Genomic DNA, 15259 nt, shown 5'->3' with positions numbered 1-15259 from the left:
AAGCTTCTGTACAGTGAAGGAAACAATCAGCAAAACTAAAAGGCAACCAACAGAACGGGAGAAGATACTTGCAAATGACATATTAGATAAAGGGTTAGTATCCAAAATCCATAAAGAACTTATCAAAATCAACACCCAAAAAACAAATAATCCAGTGAAGAAATGGGCAAGAGACATGAATAGACAGTTTTCCAAAGAAGACATCCAGATGGCCAAATGACACATGAAAAAATGCTCAGCATCACTCATCATCAGGGAAATACAAATCAAAACCACAATGAGATACCACCTCATACCTGTCAGAATGGCTAACATTAACTCAGGCAACAACAGATGTTGGTGAGGATGTGGAGAGAAAGGATCTCTTTTGCATTGTTGGTGGGAATGCAAACTGTGCAGCCACTCTGGAAAACAGTGTGGAGGTTCCTCAAAAAATTAAAAATAGAACTACCCTACGACCCAGCAATTGCACTACTAGGCATTTATCCATGGGATACAGGTGTGTTGTTTCGAGGGGACACATGAACCCCAATGTTTATAGCAGCACTATCAACAATAGCCAAAGTATGGAAAGAGCCCAAATGCCCACTGATAGATGAATGGATAAAGGTGATGTGGTATATATATATATATATATATACAATGGAGTATTACTCAGCAATCAAAAAGAATGAAGTCTTGCCATTTGTGACTACGTGGATGGAACTAGAGGGTATTATGCTAAGTGAAATTAGTCCGAGAAAGACAAATATCATATGACTTCACGCATATAAGGATTTTAAGACACAGAACAGATGAACACAAGGAAAGGGAAGCAAAAATAATATAAAGACAGGGAGGGAGACAAAACATATGAGACGCTTAAATATGGAGAACAACCAGAGGGTTACTGGAGGGGTTTTGGGGGGGGGGAGGGGTTAAATGGGTAAGGGGCGTTGAGGAATCTACTCCTGAAATCACTGTTGCACTATATGCTAGCTAACTTGGATGTAAATTTAAAAAATAATTAAATAAAAAAATAAAATGACATCAAAATAATTATTATAAAAAGAAAAGAAAAGAAAAAGTTAACGCCCAAATCACAAATATCAACATTAATAAAAGTTTTCTAAAATGAGAAGGGCTTTTTCTCTCTAAGGAGATCACTGGAAGTGCTAAAAATTAAATAAATTCTTTCAACCTAAACGGTCTTGCACTAGTTTAAGCGGATAGATAAATGGATTATTTTCAAGGGTATAATGAACAAATTTCCTGAACAGAGGTACAAGTCAAATGTAACCAAAAGATCTAGACAGTCTGACTCCCATATATTTTCCATACACGCCATCAGCCAGGGCTGGGGCCTCAGTGACTGACGTGGCCCTGCACGAAGCCAGTTTCATGAACTGTGTGGACAACCGTCAGGCTCTTTTGGTTATGTGGGATTCTGCCAAATTCTGTGGGCAAGACCTACATTATTCTACATTTAAAGAATAATGCACAGACTTCTCAAAAAAGCTACAGGGTTCAAATAAACGTGATTCCAAATTCCATAAAGATTAAAGAGAAACATCTTTGGCCTTTAACAGGATAGTGGCCATCCCTAACACTCCAAGCCTCCAAACTGTACAACCAGAAAAAAATGTCTGTGATAATAAAAAACCATCACTTTTCCAATAATCTTTCAAAATGAAATGGCCTTCTTTTTGCAAAGCAAGCAAATCACCAAAAAAAAAAAAAAAACCCAAAAACATTATTTCTTGCAAAAGCTAAGGAAAAAGAAAAAAAAAAAAAAAAGGAGTATTTCCAGCTTGGAGAAACATCTGTTGTAATTTAGAATACATAGAAGGGAATTAAACAAGTTAGACATTAAAGTCATAGGAGCAGTTTGCTATTTACATATAAAGAAGAACCATGTGAGAAAATGTAGTCACAGTATAAACACATGCTTGGGAATGAATCTTGGAACGTTAGGATAGCCATTATTTCTAAGAATGTGGAGGATGGCTTTAGCCATAAATATCCCATTTTATCTCATAAAAAGTATACATACAGAGAGGGCTCTGAAGCAAAGGTGGCAAAATGTTACCAACTGTTAGTTCTGGGTGGTGGTGCATGCCAATGTCAACTTCTGTGTGTCTGAACTATTTCACAATTTCAAAGTACCCTTTTAAAGAAAAGGATCCATGCAGCCATGGAAGAGTAAAATGAACATAATTATCTAAAACTTAACAAAGAACCCTCTCCTCATCTCATCTCTTTTTAAAAATCATCAACATACTGTTTCCTAGTGCACAGAGAAACCAAGATGGATGCCAGCCTGTATTTCCTCCGGTCACTGTGACTGCCCAAGACCATGGAAGAGGGGGCAAGTTGTTACCTTGGTAATGGTGAGCACAATGTCAGTGGATGTCACCAGAGGGTGGGGATTTCCCATCAGCCTGTAGCCGATCACCTGGGGAAGCACCATACTGATTGGCTGACCCAGCATGACTGCCTCTGCTTCGATACCACCCACTCCTGCAAGGAAGGCAGGGCAGAAGAATGCTTTCAGCATGCCTTAGTATATCCCTCAGGCATAATTCAACCCCATTACAATGTCTTCCTAGTGTAGATTTGGATCCTGTAATGAGTAGTTATCTTTTTCTATTTCCCTCTACAGAATTTTTATAAGCACTTCTCAGAGTGTGGTCCCCAAAACAGCAGTATCACAATCCCTTTGGTTCTATACCAACTGGAAAGTGGGGTTCTGGAGTCTCCATTTTTAACAAACAGCTCCAGTTCGTTCTTCCAAACATTATTATTGAGTACCTGTGAGGTGGAAATCCAGCAGTAAATAAAGCAGACAAAAACGTCTCTCTGATATGTGTGGTCACACAAAGTCGTGCTACTGGGATGTTATAACGGGATCAGTGTGAATTAGGCTACACACTACAGAACAGCGTGTGTGGAAGAGGAACCTGGAACAATACTCACCCCAGCCGAGAACTCCCAAACCATCAATCATGGTAGTGTGCGAATCCGTGCCCACAAGGCTGTCCGGGTAATAAAAGCCATCGTGATCAAATACCACTCTTGCCAAATACTCCAGATTCACCTGGTGGATGATTCCTGAGCCAGGGGGTATAATCCGCATGTTGCGAAAAGCCTGAGAACCCCACTAGGAAGGACCGGAAAGAACGCAATGAGTATCCGATGCACTTCCATGCAGCCCAGCTCCTTGGTACCTCCCCCTCGTACCCGCGTTTATAAACAACCAGCCAATGGAAGCAAACTCCGCCCATACCTTTAAAAATTCAAACCGTTCTCTATTTCTTTCAAATTCCAGGTCTTGATTCTTCTGTAAACTGTCTGCCCTGTCAGAGAGAAAAGCTGAATGTACAAATTTTAAGGCTTAAAATGTTACCGGTCAGACTTCTCAGTGATAAAGAAACCAACTGGCAATTTCATCTGTGGCCTTGCTGGGTGATACCGATTGTGTTTATTTACATGGGAAACGAGAGGTAATCAGAAAAAGTAAAAAGAGTAATTATTATTTGGTTCAAGTGATCTCTATAATACCTTTAAACATGGTGAGTAACAAACATTAAGTGAATTCAAGTTATAGCTAGTCTAGTCACACAGCCTGACTTTTAGGAACAGTGTCTGGACATTTATGACGACAACAGCAGCTTAGAGATTTAAAGAACCTTGGTCTCTGTACTTCGTCCTGCCTGACCTTGTTATGACACCTCTCTGAGCTGAGCCTGGTCCGGGCTGGCATTTTCATCTGTTTATGTTGGGAGACAGCGAAACAGCGATGCCAGGAGGCACAGGCCTTTATAAAATCAGTCTCCTAGCTCCCAGAGAGGTTTCTGAGGAGGATGGTGCCACCCAAGAGTATCTATAAAGCACATATTATATGCTGGAGTTTACTCAAAGTCATTCAGTCCAATAGGAAAGACACAGGCAGAGCAGGGAATCAAGAAGCTCTTCCAGGATTTTTATAATCAAATTACATACGTCTTGAGTCAAAGTAGAACAACTCATAGTTACAACTTCGCAGGTTTGAGCACAGAAGGCACTCATAAACTGTATATCATGGATTGAGTGAACCCAGGAAAGGGCGGTAAAATTAATAGCTAAGACCCAAGTCAGACTTCATTCATTAATAGTAAACACCTACTGACTTTACTAGGAAGCCACCACTCTTCTAAACTTAAAATTTATGGGGCGCCTGGGTGGCTCAGTCGGTTAAGCGTCCGACTTTGGCTCAGGTCATGATCTCACGGTCCGTGAGTTCGAGCCCCGCATCAGGCTCTGTGCTGACAGCTCAGAGCCTGGAGCCTGTTTCAGTCTGTGTCTCCCTCTCTCTCTGACCCTCCCCTGTTCATGCTCTGTCTCTCCCTGTCTCAAAAATAAATAAAATGTTAAAAAAAAAAATTTTAAACTTAAAATTTATTTTCTCAGTCTCCACAGTCTAACCCTTTGAGTTAGATGGATCAGCCACATCTTTCAAAAGAGGAAACTGAGACCAGAGAAGTTAAGAAACTTGCTCAAGACCACACAGCTAGTAAATGGTGGAGCTGGAAATGAACTGGCGGCCTCTGAATCCCTACGCCATGCGGCCTTCCTGGAGTGGTAGAGACTGCAGCAGCAGTGGTGGTAGTGGTCAGCACCACCACCACCACAATCGTAGTAACAGCAGGAGCCAAAGTGCAGAAAGGTTAGCTAAATTGTCCAAGGCCAGACATCGGACACTGGCAGAGCCATCATCTGAGCCCAGGTCTGACAACCTTGGGGCCTCTCCCCTAACCGCCGTGCTCTACTTCTCCTCCACCCTCTTCCTCACTCATTCGTGATCCACAGAGCCCATCCTTGCCACTCGCTGGGAATACGAGCATGCAACAGCGGCCAATGCACTGCCCACTTGGTGCCCAGAGCCTGGTGAGCGATACAGAGAAACAACCAGGCAATTATGGGAGTGTGACCATCATGCCATGATACAGGAAGTACAGAGTGCCAGGGGAACACTCAGATAGGGTCACACACTCAGACTGGGGGTCCGGAATGCCTTCGAGAGGAAGATGACACCGATCCAGTCTGAAGGATGAAGAAGAGTCAGCCAGATAAAGACAGGTAGGTGCTCCTTGGGAAGAAAAGGGCTGCAAGCACTCAGCATTTACTCAGTTTACACATTTACACACTCAGTTACGACACTGACTTCTTTCTCCTGATGTGAATATTCTCCAAGGTTAAGTGTCAGTTGCTTTAAGAGAATCAATTCCTGAGGGTGCTTTAGAGCAGGGGTCCACAAACTCCGCGGGCCAAATCCAGCCCAGTGTCTGTACAGGTTTTGCCCTGAAGCAAGCAATAATTTTTACATTTTTAAAGGTTGAAAACAAAAGGATATGTGAGTAGAAACAGTGTGTAGGCAGCAAAACCTAAAATATTTACTACTGGCCCTTTACAAAAAAAGGTGATCCCTGATGTACTGTATGAATGTCTGTGAGTGTGTGTATGCATGAGAGAAAAGCAGAAGGTAGAAATAGAGAAAGGAGATGGTGATGTAGGGGAACGAGGCAGGACAAGTGTGCTACCCCTGGAAGGACAGAGCCTCTGGATCCTCTGGATCAGTACAGCTACTCCTTTAGGCACTCGTTTCCACCTTCTTACCAGTACACTGAGGGCTCCATCCCTCTGACTCCCACCTGTCTCTTCAGGTCCGGGTCCACATTTCCAATGTATCCCAGGCATCTATCGGCATCAGGAACACCTCAGGCACCACATACTCAACGGGTCACACCCTAACACATGAGCTTGCTTCCTGAACCTCATCCCCGTCCCCATCTGTCTGTATCATCTAGCGACTGACTTCCCCTCCTGCTACTTAGTATCTACAACTATCCAAGCATTTACTCCAGAAAAGGCCTAACTGGCTCCTCTGTCAGTCTCTTCAACCTACCTTTATACCGTTGCCAGCATCCATTTTCTAAAACATAGATTATCATGACCCTTCTTGAACCTGCCAATGGCCTCCCATTTCTCAGTAAAGTACAAATCTCTTCCCTAAATAAAACACAAAAGTTCTTCAAGGGCGTCTGAGTGGCTCAGTTAGCTAAATGTCTGACTCTTGGTTTTGGCTCAGGTCATTATCTCACAGTTCGTGAGTTTGAGCCCCGCATCCGGCTCTGTGCCGACAGCCTGGAGCTGGCTTGGGATGCGCTCGCTCTCTCTCTCTCTCTCTCTCTCTCTCTGTTTCCTTCCCTGGCTTGCTCTCTCTCTCAATAAATAAATAAACATTAAAAAGAAAATTTAAAAAAAATGAAGTTTTTCAGTGTAACCTCAAATTTCCTTGTTTAAAAAACTTTTATTTATTTACTTGAAAGACTGAGAGAGAGCAGAGGAAGGGCAGAGAGAGAGAGAGAGAGAGAGAGAGAGAGAGAGAATCCCTAGCAGGCTCCACACTGTCAGCACACGGCCTGATGAGGGGCTGGAACCCACTAACTGTGAGATCATGACCTGGGCCAAAATTAAGAGTAAGGACACTTAAATTACTGAGCCACCCAGCCACCTCTCAAACTTCCTTTATAAGCCCTCTTCTATCGCCTGGCTCAAACTTTAACTTCAGCCATGCTGAAGCCCTCATGTTCTCCCAAACCTCACTTCCCTCATGCCTTTGCACCCTCTATTCTCTCCTGTATTCTCTCTGTGCCTTTTCCAGCTCTTCCCTCCCTGGTCCGCACCCTGGATCAAGTGATACCGCTGGCCGAACCCTCCAGACTCCCTGTGTGGCCCTGTGTCTGGTGCCCGTGGCTCTTCTACTCGGAGCACTTGTGGACACCCAGTCAGGGTTCCTCCCCCTCATGCCTCCAGCAGCGGAAGGACAACAGAGCCTCTCACAGCTGAAGCAGGGTTGGGAGGGGAACGTTCACCCCAGAGAATTCTGGAAACGACATATTCACAGGACAAGCAGAAGCCAGACATGCTCAGGCTGTTTTAAGATAGGTTAACTCTAGGTAAAAACCTATTTACTATTTAAAACAAAACTTTTTTTATTCTAACCTTGGCTCAATGAACACTTCTAGTTACTGGGATGAATGAACAGACCTAGAATTTGAATTTGAACTCAGAAGTTCCCTGAATTCACCAATCTACTGAGCTTTTAATAAAGTTTCTGAATATGACTAAAGAGGAAATTTCTCCCTAGTTATGTAATTTGAATTCAGATTTGGACGTATATCAAAGTTTCTATTACGTTTAATGGTACTCCAGAAATTCACAAACTTATTTACAGAGTTATTTATAGTTATTTACAGAGGAGAGAGCTTCCACACTCATGAAATCTGGTCAGAAGTTGTTTTGATATTCTTGTTGGGATTTTAAAAAGAAAAGGTTATTTTTGAGGTAACTTTGAATGATTATTGTAATTTTACAATAATGAGTTAGCTAGACCCTCCATTCCTAAAAATGGTGTGTGGCCAATTATTATTATTCAAGCAAGGCAAAGAGCTCGGAAATATTTAAACGAGAACCTTTATCATCCCAGCACCCTGCCACAGTTTTTTTGAGTTCATTTCTGGAAATAGCTGGAAATAAGCCCACAGCACACAGTTCCACAGAAGTTGAGACATATCACATTTAATTCCTTACAAAAATGAGGAAAGAGCCTGGGAGGTCAAATTGCAAAACCAAACTCAAGCAATAAAAACAAAACACCACCAATGAAAATACTTCTAACAGAAATGTTCTCTTTAATTACAAAAAAGAAAAAAAAAAGTGTTTGCCAGATTTGGATATCAATTTGGATCAAAGCTCCCCCCTGGACTTTGCTGTTTTTATAATAATGTTTTCAGTACTACGGTATAAATGTGAAGGGTCCATAAAAAATTGAAATCAGAGTTGATGGGTCTCAAGGAAAAAAAAAATCACAGTGAACTTGGTGATGACTCAGATTCATTAACTGCTTAATAATAGCCAGGAGCTCTTTGAATTTTCAGTCAAAAGACTTCAGACATTAAAACAATTACAATTCTATCTCCACCAGTACTTTCCCCTTGCAGGCAGTGAAATAAAGGTAAATTATCAACATCAGTGAGAATCTTCAAGAAAGATAAAGTTGCCAATGATTTTGCGAGGCTACTTTTATAACTTCTGAAGTGGGGTGTTAGGAAATATCCTTACCCTCAAATAGAGTAACATTCTATCCATGTACTTCTTATTCTTCCCTTTGACACCAAACTATTAAATTGAGCTCATGTGATTCACGGAGGGAAAAAAAGAAAAGACAAATTGCCTAAGGATGAGTTTAGAGTCCAAAGGAAAGGGAACAGCTGCCGAATCTCCAGTCTGTTCCAAGAACCATCAATTCAGGGGACAAAGCCGATGTCTTTTTATCCTGAATTTATCTGGCTTGGATATTGACATTAACTTGAGAATGACCAGCTACTACAGTTCCCTTGAGGCTGTATGGAACCCACTTAAGTCCCCAAGGAAGCAAATAAAGTTTTCTGTCTCTCTCTTTGAGTGGTTTGTTTCCTATCTTAAGTGACTTTTTAATTTAAAAACAATAGCTTCCGGGGCTCCTGGTGGCTCAGTTAGTTAAGTGTCCAACTTGAGCTCAGGTCGTGATCTCGTGGTTTGTGGGTTTGAACCCCACGTCGGGCTCTGTGCTGTCACCATGGAACCTGCTTTGGATCCTCTGTCTCTCTCTCTGCCCCTCCCCTGCTCACGCTCTGCCTCTAAAAATAAAAATAATAAATAAACCAAACCAATAGCTTCTTATTGTGAAAATGAAGAACAGTTACAATCCCAGAGATAAATCATCTAGCAGTTTGGCATCTCTTTTTCCAATCTTTTAATCTCTGTATAGTTCTTCATCTAGCTGAAATCACGCTATACAAGCAATTTATATTTGGCTCATTGAGCTAAGACACGAGCATGTTCCAAGTGTTATTAAACGCTTTATAATTGTAACAGCAAATGTTACCTAATAATTTACTTCAAGGACATACCTTAATTTAATCATTCTCCTTTGTTGGACGTTTAGGATGCTTCTAGGTTTTCACTATTAAAAATCATGCTTTAATGAACACTATGTAGTCATTAAGCTATTTCTGAATTTCAGGTATCTGTGAAGGATATGCTCAGAAGTGGAAATTCCAGGATGAAAGGTATGGTGATTTCTAATAATCTTAATACACGCTGCCTTCATCATTTCTAATTCAGTGTGATCAGCAGCACATAAAAGTGTCTCCCTCATGACACCTTTATAATTAACGTTTATTTTCTAATCTTTACTGATAGGAGAAAATGATATCTCAAGGATTTAATCTACTTTTTTATTACTTGTAAAGTTGAAAAGGATTTATGTCGTGTTTACCATTTGTTTTTCCTTTTATTATGAAACATCCACTTTCCTTTACCCATTTATCTGCTGGGTTTTACGATTTTTTAATGGATTATACACAAGGTTTATATATTAAAGATATTAGCCCTTTGTTGTATTTGTTGCAAATATTTTAAAGATATTTACCGTTAACTTTGAAGCCATTAAATCTATAGTTCCTTGTTTGCTTCATTTACTGCTTTTAAATTTAGAAAGATCTTTCTCATCAAGACATATACATACTTATATTTCTTTTAAAGTTTTTGATGATTTAATTTAAAAAATATTAGTGCTTTAATTCATAGGACCTGCTCTATCAAGTAACTAATTTTCCCAGCATTGAATGTGGTATAGTTCTTTCTTCTGCACTCATAGTTGATGATAACTATATTTAGTTATTCTTCTAGGTTAAGATATCAGGCTTTTAGCAGTACCTGGTTGCCCTGCTTGTATCCAAACCCTGGCTGTATAATCTTGCACTTACTTTTACAACAGATGGAGTGTACTTCCCACTACGGAGTTAGGGCTTGACTGTGTGTCTTGCTTTGATTAATATTATTGCAAATAGACAGCATTCTAATCTGCCAGCCCTAATCTAAGCCTCAAGAGATATTGTGGGTTCCCACTTGCCCTCTTGAGCCTCTGTGATCACCAGGTGCTTTCTCCTTCAGCCTGGGCCCCAAAAGAAGTGAATAGAAAAAAACCCACACATAGTAACCCCCCACCCCCCACCCCAAAATCTTCACTGGAAAATCTGTATTAAGTTTGAGTTTTTCTGAATACATATTTTAAAGATTTTCTTCTTTTGTTTACTTACACACACAAAGAAGACTTGATCTCCAAGATTCTGCACAAAACAGAAAACCCAAGTATTCATCCTAATCTCTCACCTTCTGTTGAAATCAACCTGGATGGAGTGATCAATTACAAGATCAGCAGGACAAACAGGGTTTATTTTCTCTGGATCTCCTCCTAACTTTTTCACAGCATCGCGCATTGCCGCAAAGTCAACCACAGCTGGCACACCCCTAAGAAAAGAGAGAATTAAACAGAAAACAAAACTGTTAAACAAGTATACTTAGATTTTTCACCTTTTGCCTCCAGTGACAATACTGGCCACGAGACAAACTCATCAGTGGGGCTAACAATAGATGCCTTAGAAAAGTGGAAGTTTCTAAACACACTTCCTTGAGCAGAAATTGGTAGTAAGTGCCATGACTGAGTGGTATCTCTACATGCAATTTTGCATTAAAGTTAACAACACATACGGTCTGTGGTAAACAACACAATAGAGACTGTGGTAAAATGTGCACTTAACACTGGGGCTGTTACTGCCATGGCTGATTCCCATTCACGTGGGGGGGTGGGTGACAAAGGCCTATAGAAGATACACGGATTTCACCTCCAACCTCCAACCTCCAACCAAATTTAAAGAAATGGATGTGATTCAGAGAAGAATGCTGTGAATCCTTCCTTTTTATTATTTTGAGTATAAAATTTGTCCTCTAGACTGTCCTTTGGTAAAGTAAAATTTCGTCTCTATAAGGAATAAAATAACATCACTTAAAAATGGAAAGGCAAGATCTCAGAAAACAGGCCATGATGGGGAATAAAGACTCCCAGGAATAGCAGGATGTGAACTGAGGTTTAAGGGCAACAGGTCAGGCCGTGTGAACTACAAGTCTCCCCTCAGGACACAGCATATTGATATTCTAAGGACAGCTGTTTCAAACCTGGCTATCTGGGTGACAGGATGTGAGGGAGAGAAGATTCCAAGATAGCCCTACTCCATGCTATTTCTTCCACTTTTTGTTAGTATACTTAAGGTTAGGATCTCCAAAAACAATGACCTTTGCCACTGGAAGAAGTGGAGTGACTACACATCCCACTTGTCGGAGACAATCTCTAGCTGTCCAGGATAACAGACCTCTTTCGTTTTCAAAAGTGTCTGGATAATGGGTGATAAATTATACAGTCATAGCATGTGTGCGTGTGTGTGTGTGATTCAAGCTTTCCTTAAAGGCTGGCAAGGGAGGCAGTGAACAGGGAAGTGAAGTGACATTAGGCTCACGTAAAGTCTTGCAGGATGACACGGGCAGGCTTAAACGGCACTTCTATGTTCTTATGCTGCATGACATTCCAATTTAGGATATTTTCAATGTCATTTTTCTTCACCAAAAATTGATCACAGTTCCGAATGGCTGCCTCCAGGAGAACTCTGATAGAAAATGGTAAGCGTTCTAGAAAAAAAGAAAAAAGTATAACAAAATAAACACAAGTCATGAGACACATTATTATAAGAGCTATTTTAAAGCCAGTCCCCATATAAACCTGATATGAAGCATCAGACTATTTTTCCAACAGGGAAAGAGGGTAAATTTAAATTGATTTCAACAGTTCGATATGTAAGAATACTGAATGGGTTGAAGAGACATTCAGTAATAGAAAAAGTTAATTCTTTCACAATAAATGATTGCCTTACCTTGGATTCCATTAATAGTTTCTGTTAAGTCATCATGAAAGAAGTTAGCCTAGATATTTACCATATTATGTGCTGGCAAGTAACACACACACACACACACACACACACACACACACACACAGTAATATTTCTTATGAACACTAGTGTTCAAGAAATGAGAAAATAACTTCTTTACAACTAATGTAATTAAGACCAAAGTTTGGTCACATACACCTTTCAAAGGAAATATAAGCCCACATGCCATGCAGAATGGCTACTGGTAGTGGGTTCAAGGATACAACAACAGTTCAGAAGAAAAACTGTTTATTTATAAAAGAAATGTTCATTCCTGATCTATGAAAACTATTCACCAATATTATTTGGAAAAGACAAGAGTGCAAAGGTAGAAAAGCAGAGGATTTGGGATAAAAAAGACATGTTTTTGTCCTCTGCTCTTACCCACATTGTTGTTTCTTGATCATGTCATTGACCCTCTCTGGGTCTCAGCTTCCTCAGGACTTCTAACATTTTATAAACATGACCTCAAGGGGTTGTTATGCAGACCAAATGATGTAATATATATGTATAAACCCTCTATATACTATAAAGTGTTATATAAATGTCACATGTATATAATCATTACTAACATAAAAATGAGCAACGTAAGAAAAGGTGTGTGAGTTTGTGTGCTTAATTCAAGACCATTCAGCCATTTCTGCTACTCCCTCCTTCAAATCTCCTAAAGGCTAATTAATTACATAGCTTAATTACTATGCAAACGAGACTCAAACTGCTGTCAGAACAATTAACATCATAGAGCCATGCACCTACCATATCTTGAATCCTTCAGTTTATTCAAATTGAAGAATTTCTTTCCTGGTTGTGCAGGATCTAAAGGCTCAACAAGGTGTGCAAATGGGTTGCTCATGATTCCTGAAGGCCACGTGTCCCTGAAAAGAAAAGGGAACATTTAATTTCTAACTGTCAAAACTGGACCTCATTTATTTTGACAATCACGGTAGATATCACTTCAAGACATCACTCATCTTTTCACAGGAGGAAGGCAGGACATAAACGACTACAAGAATTATATTCTTAGCAAATAAAATGGGCTTCTGTGAAGGTATCGTGAAAGCTAGCATTCACCTCTTGAGAGACCATAAAATCCCACACTTTTGTCTTATGTCTACAACTTTCCAACATTCTTCCACTAATAAGATATACTGTGTCTTATGATAAATCCTGAAGATACAAACCGGCCCTTTGAGCTGGACTCATGTCTTGCCTGACAGGAGGTAAAAGGTCATAGCAGATGACATGGACTTGTATAAAACTTGAACTTCGGAAGTGGGGGCTTGAAAGCACTATTTCCTGTTGTAACAGTCTCTGCAGCCATTTGAAAGAAACATGGTAGTTTGAAGTCTTCCTGATTCACTTTGCACAAGGTGGCAACAAAGTGTTCACATCAAGGAATCTCTGTTACTGCAGTGGGGTGTAAAGGCCTAAACTTACTTCCCAAGTGAGTGTGGAGGAGACCCTCTACCCCAGCTCCAGGCAGGATTATAAGCAGTGAACCAGGGAAGTAATTGTTCCTGGCCTCCACCACACAGATAAATAGCAATTTCAAATAACATAAATGTACGACTCAGAGAAAAACACAGTAGGAATAGCAAGTAGAGAAGGAATAAGAAAACTTGCTTTCTAGTCCTACCCCTGGGGCAAAAATCCTTCAACCAATCCATTTCCCAATTTTGAGATAAGAATAGTAATGTTCCGGGGCGCCTGGGTGGCTCAGTCGGTTCAGCGTCTGACCTCGGCTCAGATCATGATGTCATGGTTTATGAGTTCGAGCCCCGGTTTGGAGTCTCTGCTGTTGGAGCAGAGCCTGCTTTGGATCCTCTGCCTCCCTCTCTCTGTTCCTCCCTGGCTTTCTCTCTCTCTCTCTCTCTCTGCCCTTCCCCCTGCTCATGCTCTCTCTCTTTCTCTCTCTCTCAAAAATACATAAAAACATTAAAAATTAAAAAGAATAGTAACATTTCTGAGGCATGTAGAGATCACTTAAAACTAAAATCTTAAAAAAACAAAAACAAAACACAAGAATACTAACATTTCCCCAATTAATTCAGGGGTTTTATGAATACTTAAATATTCAACATATTTGAGGATGACTAATATGGAATGATCAACATATTACTGTAAAATGAAAAAACAATATGTGCAAACTCTGGACATATGGGTTCAGTTCATACCACCACAATAAGACAAGTATTGCAATAATGTGGGTCAAAAGAATGTTTTGGTTTCCCAATGCATATAAAAGTTATGTTTACACTATACATTAATCTATTTAAAAACAATGTATATACTTTAATTAAAAAACACTTTATTGCTGGGGCAGGAGGGTGGCTCAGTCAGTTAAGCATCCAAATTTAGCTCAAGTCATGATCTTGCGGTTTATGAGTTCAAGCCCCACGTCGAGCTCTGTGCTGACAGCTCAGAGTCTGGAGCCTGTTTCAGATTCTGTGTCTCCCTCTCGTACTCTGTCTCTCTCTCTCTCTCTCTCTCTCTCTCAAAAATAAACATTAAAAAAATTTTTTAAGTAAAAAATACTTTATTGCTAAAAAATGCTAACCATCATCTGAGCTTTTAGGGAGTCATAATCACTGATTGTAGACAACTATACCAAATCTAATGATAACGAGTAAGTTTGCTATATTGTGAAAATTGTCAAAATGTGACACAGAGACAGTAAGTGAAGAAATGCTGCTGGGAAAATGATACCAACAGACTTGCTCAAAGCAGGGTTGCTACAAACCTTCCATCTACAAAAAATGCAGTATCTGCAAAGCACAATAAAATGTGGTGTGTCTGTAACAGGAAATGACGGTTTGGGGGGATAAAAAGTTACAAGAGGTTCTTTTCTCCCTAGACAGGCCCATAGCTTCATGAAAACACCAAAGCGACTGGCTCCTTTAAGAAGGGCAGGGGCCTCGAAGTCAAGATTAGGAGTAAGACTCAGTTTCCACTACACATCCTTTCATTTTGTTTGTGTTTTTACCCATGTCCCCATGTTGTATTTTTACCCATATAACTTTTTGAAAACTAACCGAAAGTTTAAAAGAAATAGATATTTGTGTATATCCTCTGTCTAAAGTCCAGGGCTAGGGAATTCTGGGGAGAGGCAGTGGACTGAGAAGCAGCCCCTGCCTTCCTGGAGTTAGCAGTGCTGGAGGCCACAGGACAAGCCAGACACCTGTCAGGAGCACTAGAGAATGCAGAGGACAGAGTGAGGTTGTCTGCCAGCATCTCTGTGCCGGCAATGACTTCTTTCCCCGAGTTCCACGTGGTTTTGCAGGGGCTGCCATTTTGTCAGGGAGAGGGAAAGCTATCTGCCCTAATCTGGGCCAATCCACTTCCTTCTCTGGGAATTCTGGAACCAAAACTAAAGAAAG

The 15259-nt window shown here is 40.4% G+C and overlaps 1 protein-coding gene across 1 annotated transcript in view; it reads right to left on the bottom strand.

The window, feature by feature from the left end:
* Positions 1–15259, bottom strand: part of ACO1 (aconitase 1) — a 65333-nt gene that overhangs the window by 27812 nt on the left and 22262 nt on the right. The window contains exons 2-7 of the mRNA XM_042913447.1: positions 12639–12757; positions 11418–11586; positions 10237–10374; positions 3266–3335; positions 2956–3139; positions 2360–2499 (exon numbers count right to left, since the gene is read on the bottom strand). Coding sequence (XP_042769381.1) covers positions 2360–2499; positions 2956–3139; positions 3266–3335; positions 10237–10374; positions 11418–11586; positions 12639–12735 — 798 coding nt within the window. The 5' untranslated portion in view covers positions 12736–12757. The remainder of the gene's footprint in view (positions 1–2359; positions 2500–2955; positions 3140–3265; positions 3336–10236; positions 10375–11417; positions 11587–12638; positions 12758–15259) is intronic.

This window comes from Panthera leo, chromosome D4 (genome assembly GCF_018350215.1).
Source record: "Panthera leo isolate Ple1 chromosome D4, P.leo_Ple1_pat1.1, whole genome shotgun sequence".
Lineage (NCBI taxonomy): Eukaryota > Metazoa > Chordata > Mammalia > Carnivora > Felidae > Panthera > Panthera leo.
The sequence above is the reverse complement of the archived record's forward strand: the minus strand, read 5'-3'. Positions and strand labels throughout refer to the sequence as shown.